This window comes from Ranitomeya imitator, chromosome 5 (genome assembly GCF_032444005.1).
Source record: "Ranitomeya imitator isolate aRanImi1 chromosome 5, aRanImi1.pri, whole genome shotgun sequence".
Classification (NCBI taxonomy): Eukaryota; Metazoa; Chordata; class Amphibia; order Anura; family Dendrobatidae; genus Ranitomeya; species Ranitomeya imitator.
The window spans coordinates 160163201-160189635 of record NC_091286.1 but is presented as its reverse complement, the minus strand read 5'-3'; the positions used below and the strand labels follow the sequence as shown (position 1 = coordinate 160189635).

Below are 26435 nucleotides of genomic sequence, written 5' to 3'. Positions count from 1 at the left end.
AGATCTGCATGGAGGAATGGGCCAACATACCAACAACAGTGTGTGGCAACCTTGTGAAGACTTACAGAAAATGTTTGACCTCTGTCATTGCCAACAAAGGATATATTACAAAGTATTGAGATGAAATTTTGTTTCTGACCAAATACTTATTTTCCACCATAATATGCAAATAAAATGTTAAAAAAACAGACAATGTGATTTTCTGGATTTTTTTTTCTCAGTTTGTCTCCCATAGTTGAGGTCTACCTGTGATGTAAATTACAGACGCCTCTCATCTTTTTAAGTGGTGGAACTTGCACTATTGCTGACTGACTAAATACTTTTTTGCCCCACTGTATATAGTTAAAGCATTCTCCACTGTGATTGAGAGCTATGAAGAACTGCTTCATTAATCCAAGTTTTATGTGTAAAGGGAGGAAAGACAATGTCCTTCCTATCCACTAGAGGATCGTGGATGACATTCTTATCAGCAGATGCTATACTTTGTCGCTGAGGCCATTCAGTTTTCACCCAATGCTCTGCTGTAGCTCTACTGTCCCAGTAGCACAGAAAACAAGGGTGTTATCATAACAAATGGGAATTATGCATGTTCAAAGAAAACAAAGATATTCTCGCATTTATTGGGAGACTAAAGGTACCGTCACACTAAGCAACGCTGCAGCGATACCGACAACGATGTCGATCGCTGCAGCGTCGCTGTTTGGTCGCTGGAGAGCTGTCACACAGACAGCTCTCCAGCGACCAACGATCCCGAGGTCCCCGGTAACCAGGGTACAGATCGGGTAACGAAGCGCAGGGCCACGCTTAGTAACCCGATGTTTACCCTGGTTACCAGCGTAAAAGTAAAAAAAAAAAAACACTTCATACTTACCTACCGCTGTCTGTCCTCCGGCGCTGTGCTTCTCTGCACTCCTCTGCACTGACTGTGAGCACAGCGGCCAGAAAGCAGAGCAGTGCCCGGTCCATACTCCCCTCCAGTCAGCACTCACACAGGGTTAACGGCAGCGTTAACCGACCGTGCTATGCCGCGGTGTAACACACTCGGTTAACGCTGCTATTAACCCTGTGTGACCAACGTTTTACTATTAATGCTGCCTATGCGGCATCAATAGTAAAAAGATCTAGTGTTAAAAATAATAAAAAAAATAAAAAATTGTTATATACTCACCGTCCATCGGCCCCTCGGATCAACAACAGGCCTTTCCCGCTCGCGACGCTCCGGTAACTGGTCCATGCTGCGATCTCATGAGATGATGACGTAGTGGTCTCGCGAGACCATTACGTCATCATCTCGTGAGACCGCAATGCACTCTTGAGACCGGAGCGCGGGAGGAGCGTCGGTAACCGCTTCGCTTGGATCCGTGGACTCCGGAAGGTGAGTATATAACTCTCATTGCTATATATCACGTGGGCTGTGCAATATACTACGTGGGCTGTGCAATATACTACGTGGGCTGTGCACTGTGGTTGGGCAATATACTACGTGGGCTGTGCTATATACTACATGGGCTGTGCTATATACTACGTGGGCTGTGCAATATACTACGTGACTGGGCAATATACTACATGGCTGAGCAATGTGACTGGGCAATATACTACATGGCTGGGCAATATATTACAAGACTGGGCAATATGTAATGTAATTTGCTGGTCATGTCACTGCGCTGGTCATGGAGCTTACCATTTTCCCCTGATCACTGAGCAAATGGACTATAGCTCGGGATTCTGGCTTGCATTGTGGACTGCCACCCAGCGATGGGCCCCAAGATTGTCTGGTAAAAGTGAATGGTCTGAAAATGACTGGACTACTAAACTCAGGGAGTTTGGTGACCCTCATGATGGTGCCATTCCCTCTCCAATTGATCCATGGGAGAAGGTTGGTGTCCGCTGCATTCACAGGGATGCGATAATTGGCCAAAGTGGACATTAAGACAGACCAAGGTACTGACTCACATGAGGTTGATATGGTCCAGGATTTATTGCACCTAATTATCATAGGCCAGGACTTTGTGTTGTTTTGGGACTGGAGTGTTCAGAGACCTCTATTGCTAGGGTAAGAGACCGGGTGGCCCTAAAGACGTCTCACCAGAGTCTGACGGGTTTCCCTTCTGTGTAATGGTGGAAGATTAGTATCCTCTGAGACCAACATTCCTGAGATAGGGGTGACCAGAGGAAATTTTGGGTTTTCCAACATAGGGACCTAACTCTAAAATAAGCATTCAATAAGGTAACAGTTATAAACAGCATAGCACAGGAGCCGGGGGCTGACACCAGATTTCCCTTTATCATGTTGAATGGTAACTCATTGTACTGGGTTGCTAAGATGGAGGAGATAGTGGAACAATTGTTGGTACCAGGACCCTAGAGACAGAAGATGCTGGACATGGCCGATTCACAAGCCTTGGGTGGCCATCTGGGGGTGGACAAACCTCAAGAACGGGTCATGCAAAAGTTCTCTTGGCCCGGAAATCCTAAGGTATTGCAAGTCCGGTCCCACCTGCCAGTTAAATGCTTCCACCTCTCACATCCGAAATCCCCTCGTCCTGCTACCCACCTAGTCATGGCAAAATAGAGACCAATTGAAGCTCCATGTGGGCTGGTTAAGCCAGAAGGAGACACTGGAGAAGTTACAGTAGCCGAAACACTGTCGAAGGACCAAAAACAGCAATGTCGGGAATTGCAGCAGATCCAGGACCTGTTCTCAGATTTGCCGGTGTGCATAGATGTCATAGAACACGAGGTTCTGATGGAACCCCATGTGCTGTTGAATTCGAAGCTCTACCAAATTCCAGAGGTTTGCCAAGAATCTCCAAGAATCTTGGAGTCATTGAAGAATCTAAGAGCGGGTGGCCAAACCTGATTGTCCTTGTTCCAAAATCCAATGGAGAATGGAGATTCAGTATTGATTATCGGAAGCTGAGGGATATTGTCAAACTCCTATGTCACAAGAAGCCAAGGAGAAAATATTTTTCTCTACACCCTACTACGGACTGACCTGGTTGGAGTAGTGATATTGCAACCACTTTGGGCAGCATCGGGCAGGTAGTGTAGTCTGGAACAGCCAAGCAGTCGATATACAGGAACAGCAATATAGTTTGAAGGAATAAGCAGGAATAGTGTTCAATGAAGCCAGAGGTTGTTTAGCAGGAGCAGTAGTGTCATTTGAAGGAATAAACAGGAATCGTAGTCAAGGAAGCCAGAGGTTGTTTACCAGGAGCAGTAGTGTCTTTGAAGGAACAAGCAAGAATCATAGTTAAGGAAGCCAGAGGTCGTTTACCAGGAGCAGTAATGTCGTTTGAAGGAGTAGCAGGTGGAAGGAAGCTTGACTAAAGGCTGGTAGCTCAATAATCACTCAAGGAACTGACAGCAAGGCCAGGTTTAAATAGGGTGTGCAATCAGAATGAGCCAATCAGGAACTCAAAATGGTAACCAACAGGAAACTCAGGGAAGAGACACCAGTAACAACATAGGTTCAAGTATTTGGATAAGCACTGAACTGTCGAGTGAGCTGAATAGCTCAGAAGGAAAAGCGCAGTGGTTAGCACAGCAGCCTTGCAGCATTGGAGTCATGGGTTCTAATCCTACCCAGGACAACATCTGCAAAGAGTTTGTATGTTGTCTCCGTGTTTGCGTGGGTTTCCTCCGGGTACTCCGGTTTCCTCCCACAATTCAAAAGACATACAGATAGGGATTCTAGACTGTGAGCCCCATCGGGGACAGCGATGATAATGTGTGCAAACTGTAAAGCGCTGCGGAATATGTTAGTGCTATATAAAAATAAAGATTTATTTATTATTAAAAGCTGCCCACTGGTGCACAGGAGCTGCTAGGCTCGAATCCTGACAGTACTCCGCTCCTTACAAGATGGCTTCTAGACATCTCAGGCGCTGGCTTCTCTTGATATCTCAGATGAAAAGCTCTTGTAAGCCTGGGTGCATGGACTTTGCTCTCCGGCTTCCAGTAGGAATTTTAGTCTTCTAGTCTTTCCTTGTGCAAAATGAGAATAAAGATGATTCTTCTACAATGTGAAAGCCCTTGAGATATTTGTAGACCGCTATTAAGTCTCCTCTCAGTCTTCTTTTTTGCAAGCTAAACATTCCCAAATCCTGCAACCGTTCCTCATAGGACATGATTTTCAGACCGGTCATCATTCTGGTCGCTCTTCTCTGAACTTTCTCTAGTTTGTTGATGTCTTTTTTAAAATGTGGTGCCCAAAACAGTACACAGTATTCCAGGTGAGGTCTGACCAAAGAGGACAAGAGGGCAATAATGACTTCGCGTGATCTAGACTGTATGCTTCTGTTATTACATCCCAGAATTGCATTTGCCTTTTTTGCTGCTGCATCACATGGTTGACTCATGTTCTGTTTAGGATCTATTAGTATACCCAAGTCTTTTTCACATGTGCTGCTGCTTAGCCCTATTCCTCCCATTCTGTAAATGCGTTTTTCATTTTTATTGCCCAGATATAATACTTAAAATTTTTCCTCATTTAAAACCATTCTGATAGTTGCTGCCCACTGCTCCAGTTTATTTATATCTTTTTGAACCCTCTCTCTCTTCTCTAGTATTAGTTATCCCTCCTAGCTTTGTGTAATCAGCAAATTTAATTAGTGTACCCTCAAATTCTTCATCTAAATCATTGATAGAGATGTTGAACAACACAGTGCCCAGGACAGAACCCTGTGGAACCCCACTTGAGACATTCTTCCAATTGGATGTGTAGCCATTTACGACCACTCTTTGGGTCTGATCACTAAGCCAGTTATGAATCCATCTAACAGTTGCCTTGTCCATTAATTTTTTCAATAAGGATGGTGTGAGATACTTTGTCAAATGCTTTGTTGAAGTCAAGATATACTATATCTACAGCATTTCCCTGATCCACCCAGTCAGTGATTCTATCATAGAAGGAAATTAAGTTAGTCTGACTTGACTTATTAGTTACAAACCCATGCTGACTCTGGTTAATCACTTCATTCTTATCCAGGTACTTACTATACGTGTTGTTTAATAATTTGTTCAAATATCTTTCCTGGTATGGAAGTCAGACTCACCAGCCTATCTAGTTTTGAAGAGAGGAACGACATTTGCTCTTCGCCATTCTTCTGGGACTTCTCCTGTTCTCCAAAAATGTTCAAAGATCACGGAGAGTGGTCAAACATTTCTTCTGCTATCTCCTTCAGTACTCTGGGGTGTAATTCATCTGGACCTGGAGACTTGAATTAATTTATGTTAGCTAAGTGTTTCCCCACTATCCTTCTGTTTATAGATATCCTGAATTCTTCTACTCCTTTAATAGGACAGTGAAGATCAGTTGATGTTACATTTCCTTTCTGAGAGAAAACAGATGCAAAATAGGAATTTAAAAGTTCGGCATTCTCAACATCCTTTCTTACCATTTCATGATTTTCATCCTGTAAAAATCCTATAGCATCTGTGACTTTTCTTTTACTTTTGACATATCCCCAAATCCTTTTTTACTGCTTTTGAAGAAGAAGAATTCATTGTCAGCTTTACATGTGCCCTGCAGGTTTTGCACACAGCATTATATTCTTCTTTAGATATGCTTCTCTCTTTCAATTTGATAAACATTTCTTTCTTCCTTTTTAACATGTGTTTAACCCCTTTCTGCCAGCTGACGGAATAGTACGTCAGCTGGCAGAACCCCCGCTTTGAGGTGGCCTCTGGCGGTGAGCCCACCTCAAAGCCGCAACATGTTAGCTGTTTTGTACAGCTGACATGTGCACGCAATGAGCGCGAGCGCAATTGCGATCCACCCGTGCCCATTAACTAGTTAAATGCCGCTGTCAAATGCTGACAGCGGCATTTCACTAGCGCTCCCGGCCGTGCGGCCGGAAGAGCTCGCACCGCTGACCTCCGTCACATGATCGGTGGTCATCGGTGCATTGCCATAATAACCAGAGGTCTCCTTGAGCCCTCTATGGTTGTTGATGGCCGATTGCTTTGAGCGTCACCTTGTGGTCGGCGTTCAAAGCAACCCTGCATTTCTGCTACATAGAGGTGATCTGTGCTTCACCTCTATGTAGCAGAGGTGATCGAGTTGTGCATGCTTCTTGCCTCCTATGGAGGCTATTGAAGCATGCCAAAATTAAAAAAAAAGTGTTTAAAAATATAAAAAAATAAAAAATATATAAAAGTTCAAATTATCCCCCTTTCGACCCAATCAAAATAAAACAATAAAAAAAAAAATCAAACCTACACATATTTGGTATCGCTGCGTTCAGAATTGCCCGATCAATAAAAACAAAGGATTAACCTGATTGCTAAATGGCATAGCGAGAAAAAAAATCGAAACGCCAAAATTACGTTTTTTTGGTCGCCGCAAAATTGCATTAAAATTCAATAACAGGTGATCAAACGAATGTATCTGCACCAAAATGGTATCATTAAAAACGTCAGCTCGCCACGCAATAAATAAGCCCTCACCCGACCCCAGATCACAAAAATTGGAGACGCTACCGTTATCGGATAATTGCACAATTTTTTTTTTTTTTTAGCAAACTTTGGAATTTTTTTTCACCACTTAGATAAAAGAGAACCTAGACATGTTTGGTGTCTATGAACTTGTAATGACCTGGAGAATCATAATGGCAGGTTAGTTTTAGCATTTAGTGAACCTAGCAAAAAAGCCAAACAAAAAACAAGTGTGAGATTGCACTTTTTTTGCAATTTCATTGCACTTGGAAATTTTTTCCCATTTTCTGTTACACGACATGGTGAAACCAATGGTATTTTTCAAAAGTACAACTTGTCCTGCAAAAAATAAGCCCTCACATGGCCATATTGATAGAAAAATAAAAAAGTTATGGCTCTGGAAATAAGGGAAGCGAAAAACGGAAACAAAAAAACGAAAAAAAGCTCCAGGGGTGAAGGGGTTTTAAGGTCTGTGTTCATCCATCCTGGTTTCCTTAAATGCTTTGTATTGTTCCCTCTTTTTGGAATTGCTAACGATTGTGCTTTAAGAATATAATTTTTCAAGATTTCCGAACCTTCCTGGACATTTTTCTCCTTAACGATATCCAGCCATTGGATCCCTCTGATTCTCTTTCTGAGTCCCTTAAATTCTGCCTTTCTGAAATCTAACCTTGAAGTCTGAGTCTTCACAGGTCTTACTCCTCTAGTTGTCCAAAATTCTAAAATAGCATGGTCGCTACCTCCTAGGGTCCCAGTCACGCTTACCTCCTCAACCATCTCCTCCCTGTTTATAAGGATTAGATCCAAGGTAGCAGATCCCCTTGTTTTCTCCCCTACCTTTTGGAAGATAAAGTTGTCAGCAAGAGAGGATAAGAATTTGCTTGACCTGTTAGTTTTACCTGGGAGAGATTCCCAACAAATGTCTGGATAGTTGAAATCTCCCATGACTAGTGTTGAGCATTCCGATACCACAAGTATCGGGTATCGGCCGATATTTGTGGTTTTGGAATTCCGATACCGAGTTCCGATACTTTCAGTATATCGGATACCGAAATCGGAAGTTCCCATAATTCAAAGAGCCAGTTTCATTTAATTCAGCCAATGAGGAATGATTTGAAGTGTGGGCACATCCTGTTCTGCATGGTAGGCATGTAACTGCTGGCATGGCTGTGATTGGATGCTGAAATGATGTCATGATGCACTATAAAAGCCATTTTGGGCTCACTCTGCTGTGAATTCAGTTAGGGACAGGACGCTGTGTTCTGACTGAGGGCCAGTTTAGAGATAGCGATTTGCTTCATAGTGCTTTACCCAGGCTAATTTAGCAACCGCTGTGTGAGAACCTTGCTTTTGCCTTGCAGCGCCGTTCACAGCTGTCTGCAAGGTCTCTGTGTGTTTGAGTGCAGCTCACTCTGTAGTTTGTCCGCAGCCACCGCTGGTTGTAGTCAGCTCAGGGTGCGTCACTGCCTCATACTGTTCAATCCATTGTCCTTTTTTGCAATTAGTGCAGTCTGCTGCACATTTTCTCAAATTTATCCTATTAGTGGCTTTCCCTCCGTATCCTGCTAGATTGTGGAAAAACACTATATAGGATTACATAGAGGAGCTTGTTTTGGCCTTGCAGCACCGTTCACGGCTGTCTGTGAGTGCAGATTGCTCTGTAGTCTGTTCTACCGCCACAGCCGGTTTTAGTCAGCTCAGGGTGCGTCACTGCTTCATACCGTTCCATTGTCCATTTCTCAATTAGTGCAGCCTGCTGCACATTTTCTCAAATTTATCCTATTAGTGGCTTTCCCTCCGTATCCTGCTAGATTGTGGAAAAACACTATATAGGATTACATAGAGGAGCTTGTTTTGGCCTTGCAGCGCCGTTCACGGCTGTCTGCATGGTCTGTGTGTGAGTGCAGCTCGCTCTGTAGTCTGTTCTACCGCCACAGCTGGTTGTAGTCAGCTCAGGGTGCTTCAATGCCTCATACCGTTCCATTGTCCATTTCGCAATTAGTGCAGCCTGCTGCACATTTTCTCAAATTTATCCTATTAGTGGCTTTCCCTCCGTATCCTGCTAGATTGGGGAAAAATACTGTATAGGATTACATAGAGGAGCTTGTTTTGGCCTTGCAGCGCCATTCACGGCTGTCTGCACGGTCTGTGTGTGAGTGCAGCTCGCTCTGTAGTCTGTTCTACTGCCACAGCCGGTTGTAGTCAGCTCAGGGTATGTCACTGCCTCATACCGTTTCATTGGCCGTTTCTCAATTAGTGCAGCCTGCTGCACATTTTTTCAAATTTATCCTATTAGCGACTTTCCCTCTGTATCCTGCTAGATTGTGGAAAAACACTATACAGGATTACATAGAGGAGCTTGTTTTGGCCTTGCAGCGCCGTTCATGGCTGTCTGCACGGACTGTGTGTGAGTGCAGCTCACTTTGTAGTCTGTTCTGCAAAAAAAATAAACTAATAAAGTTCACCAAACACACCACTTTACAGTTGTGTAGGCCACATTAGCTCATATAATAGTCTAGTCCACACTTTAGAAAATTAGTGTTTCTTATACCTGTTAGGAGAAGTTCAGGAATAAGGACACTAAGCCCTTTTTATTTTTCTGCCTATTTTTATCAGTCTACCAAGATGAATAAGGCAGGGAGTAAGGCACGTGGGCGTGGGCGTGGAGCAGGGAGAGGACATGGGGATTCTGTGCCTGCTGCGAGCACCGGTGACTCATCATCCCCCAGTTTCAGCAGCGAACAGTCCTTCGTGCGCAGCTTTGTAGGAGATCGCCGTACCCCGCTGCTGCGGGAAGAACAAATTGAAGCCGTTATCGGATGGATGGCATCTAATGCATCGACTTCAATTAGTGCCACATCCTCTCAGGTACAGAGCACAGGAGAGCACCCATCTGTCTCTTCACCACCTGCCAAATTGCCCAGGCAGTCAGAGAGCCCAGGACAGGAGCCATCTCTACTTCTGTTCTCTGAATCTCTTGGCTTGGAAAGAGGGGGCCAGCCAAGCAGCATTGGAGAAATGGAAGAAGAGGCAGTATGCAGTGATGCCCAACAGCTTTGTCTCTCTGAATCTGATGAGGCGGGTGGGCCAGTGCCTCCAGTCAGCACACCTCAGTACGCATCTGATGATGAGACTCAGGTGCCACTTTCTGGTGCATACTGTGCTACCGAGACTACCCAGGAGAAGCAGTTGGTGGAAGAGGGTAGTGTAGATGATGAGGTCCTTGACCCATCATAGCATGAGGTACAGGAAGGTGGTGGGAGCAGCTCTGAGGAAGAGCCCAAAGAGGGAGAGGGAGGGGGAAGACTGCGGTGCCTGTAGCCTCCACTTCGGCACCCATTCGGAGCATGGCTCTTCCAAAAGCCAAATCGGCCACTCCCAAGACTTGCAGTGCCTGGCAAACTATTTTGTGCCCGCCACAAATGTCTACACCATCACAGACAGCTCCAGTCAGCAGAAGGCAACGTTTCCATCAGATGCTGACAGGCTATATGGCTTGCCCTCTCAGTGTACTCCCAGACGGCTCTTCCCCCTTCAAGTTTTGGGTCTCTAAGCTGAATACATGGCCAAAGCTTAGCCAATATGCATTGGAGGTGATGGCTTGCCCTGCTGCTCGTGTATTATTGGAACGCGCTTTTATTGCCACAGGTGGTGTACTAACAGACCGTCGAATGTGACTATCCTCCGATAACGTTGCTCGGCTTACTTTTCTGAAAATGAACAAGGCCTGGATCTCGCAAGAATTTGAAACTCCTCTTCCAGAGTAAAAAATTGGTTGGCTACAGTATCCAGGTCTCCTGTTGCGTTCATGTTTCTACCACCGGAACTGTAATCCCTGGGCTCCAACACCGCCAGTTGCTGCTCAGAAGTGCCGTCTGCACAGTCAAAACATATGACCCAGTGTTATTGGGTTTCAGTAACGTCAGCTGATCCCCAGCTGTGTATCCGGCAATGTGTCCTACGACCGCCACGCTGACACTACAACTGAAATTAAAGGGAACCTGTCCCCTCCCCCCAGACGTTTGTATCTGAAAGAGCCACCTTGTACAGCAGTAACTCTGCACAAGGAAAAGGTGGCTCTTTGTCATGCCGTTAACGGCGATAAAGGGGCAGGATGGCGTACTGGGACCCGCACCTGTCCTTACCACTATAATGGGGCCCTGGCTTTCCCTTATCTCAGGGGTACCTATAATGGTTAGGAGGCCTGAGCCGCCAGCATATCCTTGTCTCCTGTGCGAGCCCTATCAGTGGCCCCATCTCCCCTCAAGGGAGGTGGACTGCACCAGTGTATAAATATGACAATTAAACAGGGTATACAGACAAGGTAACTAAAAGTCTTAAACTCACCAAATGCTCACACAACCACAGAGGAAACGCAGAGAAGGGAAGAGAAGGAAAAAACTAGGAAGGAAAACAGGTTTAACATGCAACCAAAACAGCATACACCAATCGCTGTAAATAAACCTCCAAGCTCCTAATACCACGCTCCTTCTCACTCCAAGCCAGGCAGCAGAACTGATCACTGACAACAGTTGTAGACAAAGCTGAGTCTATATAGGAGCGGAGATTACCAAAACCAAATCAGCTGAGAGACATAGGTCTCAGTAACTTCAGTAACAAGGTTTAACTCCTGCCCTGCTGGCACAAGACAGCCAGGTCAGAATTCAGGAGAAGAGCTTCTGTTCATCGTGTGTGAATGAGGCCCAGAGCGCTGCGGTTCTCTGGAACCTCTCTGTCGCGGTAGCCCTGTGACAGCCCCCCCCCCTTCTACGAGGGACCTCCGGAACCTCAGGACCAGGTTTCTCAGGATAAGCTGAATGAAATGCCCGGACTAACCTAACCGCATGGACATCGGTTGCAGGTACCCACATCCTCTCCTCAGGACCGTACCCTTTCCAATGTATAAAATACTGTAGAGACCGGCGAACAAATCGAGAATCCATGACCCTGGCTATCTGGAACTCGAGATTTACATCAACAAGGACCGGAGAGAGAGGTAAAGGTGATGGATTAGGTGATGCCACAAACCTCTTGAGTAAGGAGCGATGAAAAATATTATGAATCCTAAACGACTGAGATAAAGCGAGCTGAAATGCAACAGGATTGACGACGGCCACAATCCTATAAGGGCCAATAAACCTAGGGCCTAATTTTCATGAGGGAACTCTCTGTTTAATATTCTTTGAGGACAACCAAACCCAATCACCCACACATAGGTCCGGAACTTTCATACGTCTCCGATCAGCCGCATTCTTATATCTGGAACTCATCCTCTTTAACTTATCCAGAACCCCTTGCCATACGGACGTGATGGACGAAGAAAACCTCTCCTCTTCAGGCACCCCCAAGGAATCCTTCCTATTAAATGAACTGAATTGAGGATGAAAACCATATGCCCTGAAAAGCAGGGACTTACCAGTGTACTCATGAGTACGGTTGTTTATTGCAAACTCTGCCAACGGTAAGTACTTTACCCAGTCCTCCTGATTTTCTGAAATAAACCACCTGAGATAAGTTTCAAGATTTTGATTTACACGTTCTGTTTGACCATTAGATTGAGGATGAAAAGCTGAAGAAAACGACAAATGAATTCCCAGCCGGCTGCAAAAAGCCCTACAAAACTTAGAAATAAACTTCACCCCACTGTCTGACACAATATCTGAAGGAACACCATGTAATCTCACAACCTCCTTGATAAAGATCTGTGCTAGAGTCTTGGCATTAGGTAACGCGGGAAGGGCAATAAAATGTGACATCTTGCTAAATCTGTCAACTATGACTAAAATAACTGTGTTACACTCAGAAACCGGTAAGTCAGTGATAAAGTCTATTGACAAATGGGTCCAAGGTCTACTGGGAATCTCCAGAGGTTGGAGAGACCCAGACGAGGCGAGTATGACGGGTCTTGGAACGCGCACACACACAGCAGGCAGTGACATATTCCTGTACATCATGATTTACCCCAGACCACCAAAAACGCCGAGTGAGAAGGTCCGTAGCAACTTTACTTCCAGGGTGTCTGGCCAGGACCGAATCATGATGTTCATTAATGACCCTAAGACGAAGATTAGCAGGAACATAAAGTTTACCTAAAGGACAGGCTGTTGGGGCGTCCCCCTGCACCTCTAGGACCTCTCTCTCAAGATCCGAATTAACTGCGGCGACAATTATACCCTTCTGAAGTATAGGACCTGGCTCACAATTAACCCCACCCCCTAGAAAACAACGGGATAACGCATCAGCCTTGACATACTTGCTTCCTGGCCTATACTTAATGTAGAAACTGAACCTGGCGAAAAACAGAGACCACCTAGCTTGCCTAGGTGTGAGACACTTCACAGATTCTAGATACAACAGATTCTTGTGATCTGTGATCACCATGACTGGGTGAAGTGCTCCCTCCAAAAAATGGTGCCATTCCTCAAAATGCCCATTTAATTGCCAACAGCTCCCTGTTACCAATATCATAATTCCTCTCAGTAGGAGATACATTTTTTTGAGAAAAATGCACATGGACACCACTTACTCGGAGAAATCCGCTGAGACAATACAGCTCCCACTCCCACTTCAGAGGCATCCACCTCTACCACAAATGGCTGCGTGATGTCAGGCTGTATTAGTATGGGTGCAGTGGAAAAACACTTCTTCAAAGTCTCAAAAGCCTGGCAGGCCGTACTGGACAAGACAGAGAAGTCCGTGCCTCTCTTGGTCATGTCTGTTAAAGATTTGGCTACTACTGAAAAGTCTTTAATAAATTTGCGATAGTAGTTTGCAAAACCTAAAAACCTCTGTAAGGCCTTAAGGTCCTCAGGATGCTCCCACTCCAAGACCGCATTGACCTTAGCCAGATCCAAGCGAAATCCTGTGGGGGATAAGAAATAACCCAAAAACAAAATTTCTTTGACCGCGAACATGCATTTCTCAAGTTTGGCAAACAGTTTATTGTCCCTGAGTACCTGAAGGACCTGCCGTACATGATCCTGATGGGACTCGAGGTCAGGGTAATAAATTAAGATGTCATTGAGATATACCACCACAAACCTACCTATAAGGTGACTAAGTATATCATTGACAAAGTGTTGAAACACAGCAGGAGCATTACTTAACCCAAAAGGCATAACCAAGTTCACGTAATGTCCCTCTGGAGTATTAAACGCCGTCTTCCATTCATCCCCCTCCTTTATCCGAATGAGATTATATGCCCCCATGAGATCTAATTTGAAGAACCATTTAGCCCCCACAATTTGATTAAATGGTCTGGAATAAGAGGGAGTGGGAAAGAATCCCGGACCGTAATTTGGTTTAATTCACGGAAGTCTAAGCATGGGCGTAAACCACCGTCCTTCTTCTTAACAAAAAAGAACCCGGCAGCAATGGGTTATGACGAGGGTCTGATATGACCCTTGGCCAGACTCTCCGTGATATAGTCTTTCATGGCCTGTCTCTCTGGGATAGAGATGTTGTATAGCCTACTCTTAGGCAGTTTAGCACCAGGAATGAGACGTATGGCGCAATCATAAGGACGGTGTGGAGGTAGCTCTTGACTCCCCTCCTCAGAGAATACATCCTCAAAATCTGAGATGAACTCTGGCAAAACCTGAGAACTCAACCCGGTCAGCCGAGTGCCTAGGCAATGTTCCTGACAAAACTCACTCCATCTAGTAATCTCCCGAGTCTGCCAGTTTAACACCGGGTTGTGTAACGTGAGCCATGGTAAACTGAGAACTACAGGCGACGGCAAACCCCCCAACACATAACAATCTATTGACTCAGAGTGCAACGCCCCTATTTGTAGGCTCACCCCAAGGATGATCGGAGTGAAAGTCCCCTGGCTCAAAGGTGCAGAATCAATAGCAATTATAGGTATGGGTCTAGACAACTCTTGAGTTTTAAGCCCATGTGCCTGAACAAACCCAGCATCAATTAAATTAAACCCTGCCCCAGAGTCCAGAAAGGCAGAGATATTGAGCCTACTTTCACCAAGACGAATCTCGGCTGGTAGGAAAAATTGTGGTTTACCTAAGGAGGAAACTAGTACACCCGAGTTGCCAACCTCCCCGCAACCCGGACTCAATAGTTTTTATAGTTTTCCGGCGGTTGTCTTCTAGAAGGACACACATTCACATAATGACCCCTTCTGCCACAAAAAAATGCACCTCCCTTACGCCGTACTACTGCAGCCCCCTTAGAACGAGAAGCGCCCCCAACTGCATAGGTTCTCCTAGAGACTCAGATTCTGATGAGTCCAAATCTGAATTACCCTTGAATAGTGGCGATTCATTAAGTCTCTGGCGTAGGCAGCGGTCCACACGGATCGCAAGAGACATAGCTGCCTCCAGTGTCGTTGGTGTCTCCTGTAGGGCAAAAGCATCTTTTATTTTATCAGATAGGCCCTGATAAAATTGACTGCAGAGTGCAGGGCCATTCCACATTGTGTCAGTAGCCCATCTCCGAAACTCAGAGCAGTACTCCTCTACTGGCCGGTCTCCCTGTGTAAGATGGCGTATTGTGGACTCAGCGAGGGAAACGCGGTCAGGATCATCATACACTTGACCTAAGGCTCAAAAAAACTCCTCCACAGTCCGTAACGGCAAAGCGTCAGCGGGAAGTGAAAATGCCCAGGCCTGAGGATCACCTTGTAGGAGCGATACTACAATTCCAACCCTCTGCTCCTCTGAACCTGAAGTGTGAGGACGCAACCTAAAATACAAATTACAGGCCTCCCTGAATGTAACAAATTTGTCGCGCCCCCCAGAGAACCTGTCAGGTAACGCAATTATGGGCTCTAGCGAAGCTTGTGGAGGTGTAGCAACCCCTGCAGTGGCCACTGGAGTGCGCTGTACAACCGCCGAGTGGAGGTCAGCCACCTCTAGACTGAGTTGCTGCAATTGTCCAGCAATGGCGTCCATAGTGGACCAAGAAAATTTTTAGGGTCAGTAATACTGTCACGCCGTTAACGGCGATAAAGGGGCAGGACGGCGTACTGGGACCCGCACCTGTCCCTGCCACTGTAATGGGGCGCTGGCTTTCCCTTATCTCAGGGGTACCTATAATGGTTAGGAGGCCTGAGCCGCCAGCGTATCCCTGTCTCCTGTGAAGGCCCTATCAGTGGCCCCCTCTCCTCCCCAAGGGAGGTGCACTACACCAGTGTATAAATACGACAATTAAACAGGGTATACAGACAAGGTAACTAAAAGTCTTAAACTCACCAAATGCTCACACAACCACAGAGGAAACACAGAGAAGGGAAGAGAAGGAAAAAACTAGGAAGGAAAACAGGTTTAACATGCAACCAAAACAGCTGACACCAATCTCTGTAAATAAACCTCCAAGCTCCTAATACCACGCTCCTTCTCACTCCAAGCCAGGCAGCAGAACTGATCACTGACAACAGTTGTAGACAAAGCTGAGTCTATATAGGAGCGGAGATTACCAAAACCAAATCAGCTGAGAGACATAGCTCTCAGTAACTTTAGTAACAAGGTTTAACTCCTGCCCTGCTGGCACAAGACAGCCAGGTCAGAATTCAGGAGAAGAGCATCTGTTCATCGAGTGTGAACGAGGCCCAGAGCGCTGCGGTTCTCTGGAACCTCTCTGTCACGGTAGCCCCGTGACACTTTTAGTTATGCTCCTTGCACACGCTGATCTTTACACTTATAAAATGTGTCCCCTCACACCGTGAAATCGGCCCGGAGGTGGAACTTTCCTTCCTAATGAGACACAACGCAGCTGTCATTCCTACCCCCTTGGCGCCAGGGGCCGCCTCCTCAGCGTTGTTTGAATCTGTCCCGTAGCCTGCGCTGTTAGGTTCATCCTTGGCCATGTGCAGTTAGCACTGCCCGTCTTCTGACATCATTTGGTGTCAGGTGGACTGTGCCTGTGTGGCCGCGCTGCCCGAGATCCCGCCTCGCAGTGTCTTCTGATTTAATCACACTGCAGGCCTGGGATTCATGGGCATGCACAGATTCAAACAATGCTGAGGAGGCGGCACACGGCGCCAAGGGGGTGTGAATGACAGCTGTGCTGCGTCTCATTAAGAAGGAAAGTCCCGCCTCCGGGACTGTTTCAGGGTATGAGGGGACACATTTTATAAGTGTTAACTTCAGCGTGTACAAGGAGCATAATTAAAAGAGGCACCTTTTCCTTGTGCAGCATTCGTGCCGCACAAGGAGGTTTTTAGTTGCAAACACCTTTGGGGGTTAAAGGTTCCCTTTCAACTGGCTCCAATTAGGCCTAAGCCTATACTCTGCTTCTCCTGGATTCCCTGGGATCCAACACCGCCAGTTGCTGCTCAGAAGTGTCTTTGTCACGGGTAGTCCCTCCTGCCCATCCTGGTTCCAGTACCGTCATCTGATTCTGGGCAGAGCCTTTGGCTTAGGTGCCTCCTTCTGGGTATCCTAGTTTCACCAACGTCAGGTGGTCCTTGGTAGTGCTTTCTGGCACGGGTACCTCCTGCTTAGTAACCGGGTTCCAGTAATGTCAGCTGGTCCTCTGTAGTTCCATTGGCTCTTGTACCTTCGGCTAGTCATCCGGATTCCAGTACCGTCAGCTGGTTCTCGGCAGGGTCTTTTGCTCTTGTACCTTCTGCTCCCCATCCTGGTTCCAGTACCGTCAGCTGGTTCCGGGCAGAGCCTTTGGCTTAGGTGCCTCCTTCTGCGTATCCGAGTTCCACCAACGTCAAGTGGTCCTTGGTAGTGCTTTCTGGCACGGGTACCTCCTGCTTAGTAACCGGGTTCCTGTAACGTCAGCTTGTCCTCGGTAGTTCCATTGGCTCTTGTACTTTCGGCTAGCCATCCGGGTTCCAGTACCGTTAGCTGGTTCTCGGCAGGGTCTTTTGCTCTTGTACCTTCTGCTCCCCAACCTGGTTCCAGTACCGTCAGCTGGTTCTGGGCAGATCCTTTGGCTTAGGTGCCTCCTTCTGGGTATCCGAGTTCCACCAACGTCAGGTGGTCCTTGGTAGTGCTTTCTGGCACGGGTACCTCCTGCTTAGTAACCGGGTTCCAGTAACGTCAGCTGGTCCTCGGTAGTTCCATTGGCTCTTGTACCTTCGGCTAGCCATCCGGGTTCCAGTACCGTCAGCTGGTTCTCGGCAGTGTCTTTTGCTCTTGTACCTTCTGCTACATTTCCAAGTTCAAGACCCTAAAGATGACGACCCTGAAGACCGAGAAGCAGAAGAACAAGAAGCTGCAGAACAAAAAGCAGAAGAACATTAAGCATAAGACTAAAAATCAGAGCAAAAGATATTATCTAAATTATAAACAGAAGAAGACTAAGCAGTGTATGGGGGTGAGTCCGTTCCTCCTCATGGTGCCCCTGGAAAAAACCTGCTGCTGCAGGCCAAACTGAACGCGAACAAATCCTGTTGTAAATCTTTTGTGACAGGCAGAACAGGAGGTGTAATCTTCAAACTTTTATAGATAACAACTACAGGAAGCCTGGCTGTCACAAATAAGAATATGATGAAGAAGAAGAAGATGAAGAAGTTGATTATGAAGAAGAATAATAGTTGAATAAAAAGAATATGAAGAATGTAAAAAAAAATAATAATACGAAGAAGGTGAAGAAGAAGAAGATGAATAAGGTGAAGGAGAAGTTGATGGAAAAGATGCTGCTGCTGAGGATGATGAAGAAGAAAGTGTGGGAGAAGTTAAAAAGAAGGTGAACAGCATGGAAGTAGTGAAGCATAAATATCTGACTAAATATAAAAATCGTAACATAGTCAATAGCTTTGTAACTCCGAACGTCTTAAAAATAAATTCCTGCTATTCCATTTGATTGGGCTAAACCTCTATGCCTTTAATGTCTCGGTACTAGTGCAGAGCCCCTGATTCCTGTTGGGAGACCCAAAAATAGACTGAGCATCGTTCTACCGGGATAGGCTGCACTGTTGAAGCAAAAGACTCAGAGCACAAGGGACCCCGTTTGCCTAGCATCCCCTCTGCTTACCACAGTAACCCCTTAAACCCCAGGTTGCGGGTTCCTAGAGACTACACAGCTCAAGGGATAACAGAGGGATGACAAGTGCCGCTGTTTCTCGGCGCCTACATTCCGTGGTGACATACTCTATCCTGTACTCTATTACAGGTGACTGGACCCACCCATCTCTCCAAGCCACCTGGAAGCCTTCCCAATGAAAAACAAATCCCTCAGCAGTAGATCTGCTGAGCAAAACATGCCCAGGCTTCCATCACAGGGCCACCCACCTCTGCGACACATACTGCCCATCAATCACATGACCAGTCACCATGCCACACACCCCTATGTGAAAGGTCTTGAATGAATAAAGGATGCAGTTAATTTCATATTATTTCAAAAACCCTAAAAAGAAAAGAAAAGGGCATGAGACAATTAAAACTAAAATCAGAGACATTATAATAAGGGGACAAAGCTCAATTTCTCATTTGACCCATCAGGTGACATCATCACCAAATTTATTATTCACCTTGACTCAAGTAGAGCAAGAACTCATTTCATGTCACCTCCTTTAATACCACAGTAGACCCGATCAACTCACTGGACCTTAAGGTGCCAAGGATCAGAGCCATGAAAAATCTTAAAAAGTGTTGGTAGAGTCCTTAACAGGGAGATATTCTCCACCTCCTTTGCTGCCATGATGTCTCTCACATGCTCTCTTGTACAAATACTCAACTTGCTTGAAGTTAAACACACATACACTTTTGAGGAGAAGCAGGTCACATAATAAATAACATACGTGATATTGTATGATATATGGCTTGTAATTTTTAATTCCTTTGTCCCATCTGCTGATGAAGAGGCGGTGTCTCTTATTATGTTGTTGCAAGCAAGGCAACCACCACAAAGGGTAGCAACCCCACTTTTGTTCTTTAGATCCCAAAAAGTTTTTGGGTTTTGCCACATAGTGGCTTTTCACTAAGTGATCTTTTAGATTTTTACTCCTTCTTGCCGTCATCAATGGCCCTCAGCAGCCTGTATAGGGTCAGTTTTCAGAACCGCCAAATGTTTGGTCAAAATACTCTAGATGATCTCCCATTCACAATTTAAAGTTGATATGAACCGAGTTTTAAAATAAGATTTAGTCTTTTCTTTAGAGGATTTAAGTTTTTCATATAGCGCAAGTCTAGCTGTACAATATTCATTGGCTATATCCTCTGTAAAAATTATCTTTAAAATCCTTGGTTTTGTTCTTCAAACCTATCATTATTTGAGCAAGTCCACCTCACCCTAAGAAACTGATGAACTGGAATGGTTCTTATTGTAGATTGCATGTGAGTAGAAAAGGAGTGTAATAATGAATTTACTGTTTTTTTCCTGGTAAACAACTACACGAATCTGGCCCTCAATCTCAATGACAATGGAAATGTCCAAAAACTCCATATTTTTTCTATGCCACATGTTGGTAAGTTTTATGTTAAAAGGGTTATTTAACCCATGCATGAATAAACCAAGTTTCACCTCAGAACCCTGCCAGATCATAAGTAAAGCATCAATATAACGGTGTCAGCACTGCACATGGTGGGCGGCTGCCTCTGCCAAAGGCTTAGAGACCGGATAGCGTATAAAGGGGCACAGGCTTTGCCTCTGTAAATAAAAATTGTCAATGAGTTTCAAAGTTATGATTCAAGATAAATTAAAGCAATTTCAAGATTAATTCTATCAAAGAAGCATCCAACCGACTTATCTCCAGAAATAAGCGTGCAGCTTTTAACACATACGCATGTCATACACATATGTATAAGGATTCAATATCTGCTGTGAACAAAACCATATCTGACTCTACAGATGTCCTGACCAGGATTCATGGTATTACTCTAGAGTCCCTGACATGGGAGGGCAGGTGGTTTAAGATAATAATCAATGAACATGCAGATAAAATCACATAGCCCTCCCATGCCAGAGACTATTGGACACAGGGTGCTTATGAATTTTGGGTAGTAAATAGAATCTAGGAATTTTCGGGTATCTAACAATCAAATTGTAACTATAAAAACTGTTAAGTTGTTTTAAACAGCACCTTTCACCATAATTCTTCACCAAAACTGACAACATTATGAAGAAGTGGTAGAAGATTTGAATAAAACATATTTTTTATTGGTTCATTAGTTTTTTTCATTTTCAGTTTCTGGACTTTCTGGACTGTTTTCTAGTCTGTAGATAACAAGTGTGCAGGGTATGGATAAGATTTCGTATATCCTATCCACAATGCTGCTATTGTATTCTGTTGTGGATTTTCTGTTTGAAAATATGGATGTAGGATTTAAAGGAAGCATTTCTCCCAGTGCCACATTGGTATTAGGATATATATAAGCCATGCAGTGCTTCCCTGGGAAATTAAATATGCAAATATACTCTTCAGAAGAGGATGACAGATACTCCAGTGCCACCTTTTGGAGGTAGCAATCCTAAAAGTCAATTTCGACCCTTTAACGACACCACTTGAATTAAGATATGAAGCCAAACCTGTAAGGCTATGGAACTCTATGTAATTTGATGATGATGATGTCTGATTTGTTTAATTACTTGGATTTGGGGTTAAATTTGGATACGGACACCTTTCTTTTGGACATAATATTACAACTGTTAACTACCTGATAAGGACATTTTAGAATACACAGCGCCTGAAAATAGGTTAAACTAGATGCCCTTCTTCCATCATTTACGCTACTCGTGCTGTTTAATTATCATATAATTTTGTTTTTCTTACTTACAAAAGCCATTTTGTTTGAAACCATGAAGTAAAAATGTCAAAATTTACGGGTCCACCCAATAATTCCTTGAGTTGATTGTGTGTCCCTAGGTAAGATGTGGTCAGTGGAGATACATATATAGGATAACCCAGGGGTTGATCACAGGAGGAGTTGATTAAATTTCTTAAAACATGTTTGTTGTTTTGAATGCTCCCTCTTTCATGATCACGGTTCCGAAAAAAAATCAGTTCCTGTTGTTGTCCAGCCCAAAGTCCTCTTACACATTCTTTATTTACCTGCAACAGCACAATAACACAATTATACATCACAGATAAGTCTGGCTAACATATATGTTCATATGTATTAGGGGGTATTGATATATAGAAAAAATGGTATGTTTTTGAAGTAAAATTATTTAATTCAAAGTCACCTTTCAACTCTATTTAATGTGTTTATCAAAAAGTTATTCAAACCCTTTTAAAACATTCTTATCCTGTTCTGCAAGCCACATCTCCACTGCATAAGTTACCATCTCATTTGTTATAATTTTTTTGTCCTTTCAATGATTTTTTAAAAATATTTTGTTACATTACAACTAGTGTTGAGCATTCCGATACCGCAAGTATCGGGTATCGGCCGATACTTGCGGTATCGGAATTCCGATACCGAGTGCCGATACTTTTGTGGTATCGGGAATCGGTATCGGATCCATATTAATGTGTAAAATAAAGAATTAAAAAATATTGATATAATTACCTCTCCGGAGGCCCCTGGACATCACCGTTGGTAACCGGCAGCCTTCTTTGTTTAAAATGAGCACGTTTAGGGACTTCCATGACGTCACGGCTTCTGATTGGTCACGTGCCGCTCATGTGACCGCCACACGACCAATCAGAAGCCGCGACGTCATTCTCAGGTCCTAAACTCCTCATTCTAGGAATTTAGGACCTGAGAATGACGTCGCGGCTTCTGATTGGTCGCGTGGCGGTCACATGAGCGGCACACGACCAATCAGAAGCCGCGACGTCATTCTCAGGTCCTAAACGCGCTCATTTTAAGCAAAGAAGGCTGCCGGTTACCAGCGGTGATGTCCAGGGGCCTCCGGAGAGGTAATTATATCAATATTTTTTATTTTAATTCTTTATTTTCCACATTAATATGGATCCCAGGGCCTGAAGGAGAGTTTCCTCTCCTTCAGACCCTGGGAACCATCAGGATACCTTCCGATACTTAGTGTCCCATTGACTTGTATTGGTATCGGGTATCGGTATCGGCGATATCCGATACTTTTCGGGTATCGGCCGATACGATCCGATACCGATACTTTCAAGTATCGGACGGTATCGCACAACACTAATTACAACTCATGATGGGCGAAAATGCTCGAATAAAGCTTTATCTGAGCATGCTCAGGTGTTATCCAAGCATCTGGGCGAGCTCATACATTATGTTAGAGTCCCTGTACTCTTGCACTGATAGTGGCTCTGGTGATGTATTCATATGCTGATGATGGTTCTAGTGCTGTCTTCATTTACTGATTGTGGCTTTTGTCATGCATGCATGTACTTATTGGGTATCACGATCCATTTTTGAATTTGTGGCATATCTAGTTCCATTGAGTTAAACCTTTTTACCTTTTGGACTATCGGGGGTAATGTCAGTTTTTCCCTGCTGGCAAACTGGGGTAATTGCATTGCTGTTGGGTCAGCTGATGTAGGCGGTGACCACTCCCACTATCCTTTAAAATGTTGTCTGATGCATCAGCTGACTGTCGGTGTTAGAGCAATCTGCAGTGACCAAGCTGGAGTAAGGAGCTCTCTGGGTGCAGTGGTGCTTCTGCTGCGTTTGCTGATATGGTGCCTTTCTTCTGCTGTGCAGTGCTTTGCAGCAGAGAGAGCTAAGTGTGAAATTTTTGTTACCTTGTCCTTTTGGTGTATGTTACTTCCCCCTGTGTTTATTATGTGCAGTGGTGCGGCTAGTGCCCGTCACCAGCCAATGCACTAGCCAGGGCAGAGTTAAGTGACAGCTAGGGACAAGGTATCCTGACGGCGGGGTAAGGACCTGCATAGGGAGTTAGGGGAGTGCAGGGTCAAGCCCAGGATTGAGCTCAGGTGGTGACCATTCACCATTCCCTATGGGTAGGGCCTTCCTCTCACCTATATCATCCCTGTTGTATGTGCATTGTGCCGTTAGCTGACCGACCATCCTTTGGGTCGAGTCACACTTTGATAGTCACCGCGTGACATTAACACCAACCATCACATTTTTTTCCGGTGAGCCATGGCTCAAATGCAAGCCTTTGCCCATCTGATCCAGACCCTCATTGATGAGCTTAAGCAGCTGTGGGGTCAGGTGACACAGCAGCTTCAGCAGTTGATGGAGATTTGGGCCTCGGCTCAGTTGCAGGCTCAAACAAAACCCAAGATATCTCTCCCTGACTGTTTCTCTGAAGGGAGAGATAAGTTAATGGTTTTTCAGGAGGCCTGTAAATTATATTTCAGGCTCCGCCCCTGTTCATCAGTGAGTGAGGATCAGTGTGTGGAGATTATAGTCTCCCTTCTTAAGGGTACTCCCCAATCCTGGGCCTTCTCCTTGCTGACCAGTTCACCATCTTTACGGCCGGTGGACGAGTTTTTTTGCGGCTTTGGCATATGGGGATCCTGATGGCATCTCCCTGACTGAGTCTCGTCTCTGCAAAATCAAGCAGGGGGGGGGTCAGCCTGCTGAGGAGTACTGCTCAGAGTTTAGGAGGTGGGCCACTGACACAAGGTGGAATGACCCTACCCTTAGGAGCCATTTTTGTCAAGGTCTGTCACCTAGGCTGCAGGATACTCTGGTGTAATAAGCTGCTCCCAGGTCATTGGAAACCACCATGTCCCTTGCTATCTGGGTGGATGGATGCCTCAAGGAGAGGCATACACCAAATCTGCCCCCTGTTGTCCTAGCTAGGGAGGAGGACACACAGGTGTACACTGACAAACCCATGCAGGTGGGAGGAGTTTAGTCTTAAACAGGATTGCCTGCGGTTTGCCATGGTGTGTGGGCATGTTTTTATTGTGGGAAGACTGGTCATTTCATTGGTGTCTGCCCAGGTTGCACCAAAGTATCAACACCATCACATAAGCAGTGTCCCCATGGTTTTTTGAAGGGAGGCGACCAGGGTGTGTATATTTCCTCCAATTTCTCATCTCAGTGTACGTTACCTGCTGAAGTGGTGGTTGCCGGGGTAACTGAGATTGTACCGGTGTTTGTGGACAGTGGAGTGGGAGTCAATTTGGTGGATGCTTGCTTTGCTCAAACCCATGGCCTGGTGGATAGGACGCTAACGAGACCTCAAAGCATTCAGGCCATTGACTCATTCCCACTCAGCCAGGGGAGAGTGACCCAAGTCGTAGATGATATACACCTGCGTATAGGGACTCATCATGAAGAGTCTCTGTCGTGCTACATCTTGTAGGGTATGCCAACTCCTTTTGTTTTAGGCCTCCCTTAGTTGAAGAGAAACAACCCGGTCACAGATTGGCAGTCCAGGGAAGTAGTCAGCTGGGACCAGTCATGTAAGGACTGCAGCTCTGGAGCTATGATCTCTGCAGTCTTTCTTCAACCTACCCCTTCTTCTCCGTTGTGGGCAGCAGAGGTGCTGCCAGTGTGTAAGGGCAAGACTCAACCCTCACCACTAGTTAAACCTGACTGTCGGAGTCCTCTTAGGAGGAGGGGGTCAGGGGAGGGTGGTGGTTCCCTCTGTGCATAGTGGAGGTGTGAGTGTGGTGACACAGGGGGACGCCTCTGTTATTGGTTCTGTAAAGATTTCACCATCTTGTGGCAAATGTATGCATGGAAATAAGCGTTCAGGTCCGGACCTGTGAGTGAACGAGTATGTGTGGGAGGCCACCAAAAACATCAGGTGGAAGGGTGCTACTGGGACGTGGAATTTTATGGTGATCAGGCTGTATCGGGTTTCAGCCATTCTCAGCCCAGGGACTTTCCAGCGTGAGTTACCCTCAGTAATGGATGTGCACAACACATTCCCCAGGTCGGCGCTCTGGAGATTTATGGCGCCTCCGGAACCTACGTTGTCACTTCCATCAGGTTGCATTTGCCATAAACCTCAGAGTCAGGTGACTGGCAAGGTAAACTCTAGTGGATCGAGGCGTCTTCACCATATGTCATTTTCTGGTGAGGTGCAGTGACCAAACTGGAGTAAGGAGCTTTCTGGGTGCAGTGGTGCTTCTGCTGAGTTCACTGATCTGGTGCCTTTCTTCTGCTGTGTGGGGCTTTGCAGCAGAGAAAGCTAAGTATGAAATTTTTGTTACCTCATCCATTTGGTGTCTTTCACTTTCCCCTGTGTTTATTATTTGCAGTGGTGCTGCTAGTGCCCTTCACCGGCCAATGCACTAGCCAGGGCAGAGATAGGTGACAGTTAGGGGCAAGGTATCCTGATGGCGGCAGGGGAAAGGACCTGCGTAGGGTATTAGAGGAGTGCAGGCTCAGGCTCAGGTTTGAGCTCAGGTGGTGACCATTCCCCATTCCTTACTGGTAGGGCCATCATCTCACCTATACCATCCCAATTGTATGTGTATTGTGCCGTTAGCTGACCGACCATTGGTCGAGTCACACCGTGATAGTCACCGTGTGACATGGGGGTACTGATCCTGTCATAATATAGATTTGATAATCCTTAATTTGTCCTAGTTGACAATAGATATATGGTCAGTCTGCGGTCTGTTACACACATGGATAACACAAAGACTGAAAATACATCCATCCAAATATATTCACATTTGTCAGATGAACAAGTGTTTGATTAAAACCCCCATACACTTTAGATAGCTAGCCATGATTCAGCCGATCACATGGACTAACTATTTCACCCACCTCTCTCTGCCTTGTGCTCCAGTGTTCTCTATGACAGTCCAACTGTAAAACATCTCTGGTGGCTGTTTATCTCTTGGAAAAGAAAAGGATCTGCAGTCTAAAATCATACATGACCCCCAACAATGATCTGTTAGTGGCTCCAATAAACATTAAACTGTCTGCTGAACCTGTTGATAACAGATGGTTCAGCTGACGCTAGTCTAATGTGAATGGGGTCTTTAACTACTGTCTAAAGGGCATGGACACTTTATTCTGGCTTACTAATATGGGGCGTGATCATTTAAACTGCTTAAACAAGCATAAGAACCATACAGTCCTGCCTTCTTCCCTATTTTGTCAAATATTTAATTTACAAGATATTCAGTGTCTTGTTATACAGTGGGGAAAAAAAGTATTTAGTCAACCACCAATTGTGCAAGTTCTCCCAATTAAAAAGATGAGAGAGGCCTGTAATTG

At 45.2% G+C, this 26435-nt stretch overlaps 1 protein-coding gene across 1 annotated transcript in view; it reads right to left on the bottom strand.

Annotated features, from left to right (window-relative positions):
- The window catches only part of LOC138681613 (pecanex-like protein 2), a 1209413-nt gene that overhangs the window by 41554 nt on the left and 1141424 nt on the right, over positions 1–26435 (bottom strand). The window contains exon 30 of the mRNA XM_069769269.1: positions 21126–21400. Within this exon, the coding sequence (XP_069625370.1) occupies positions 21126–21400 (275 nt within the window). The remainder of the gene's footprint in view (positions 1–21125; positions 21401–26435) is intronic.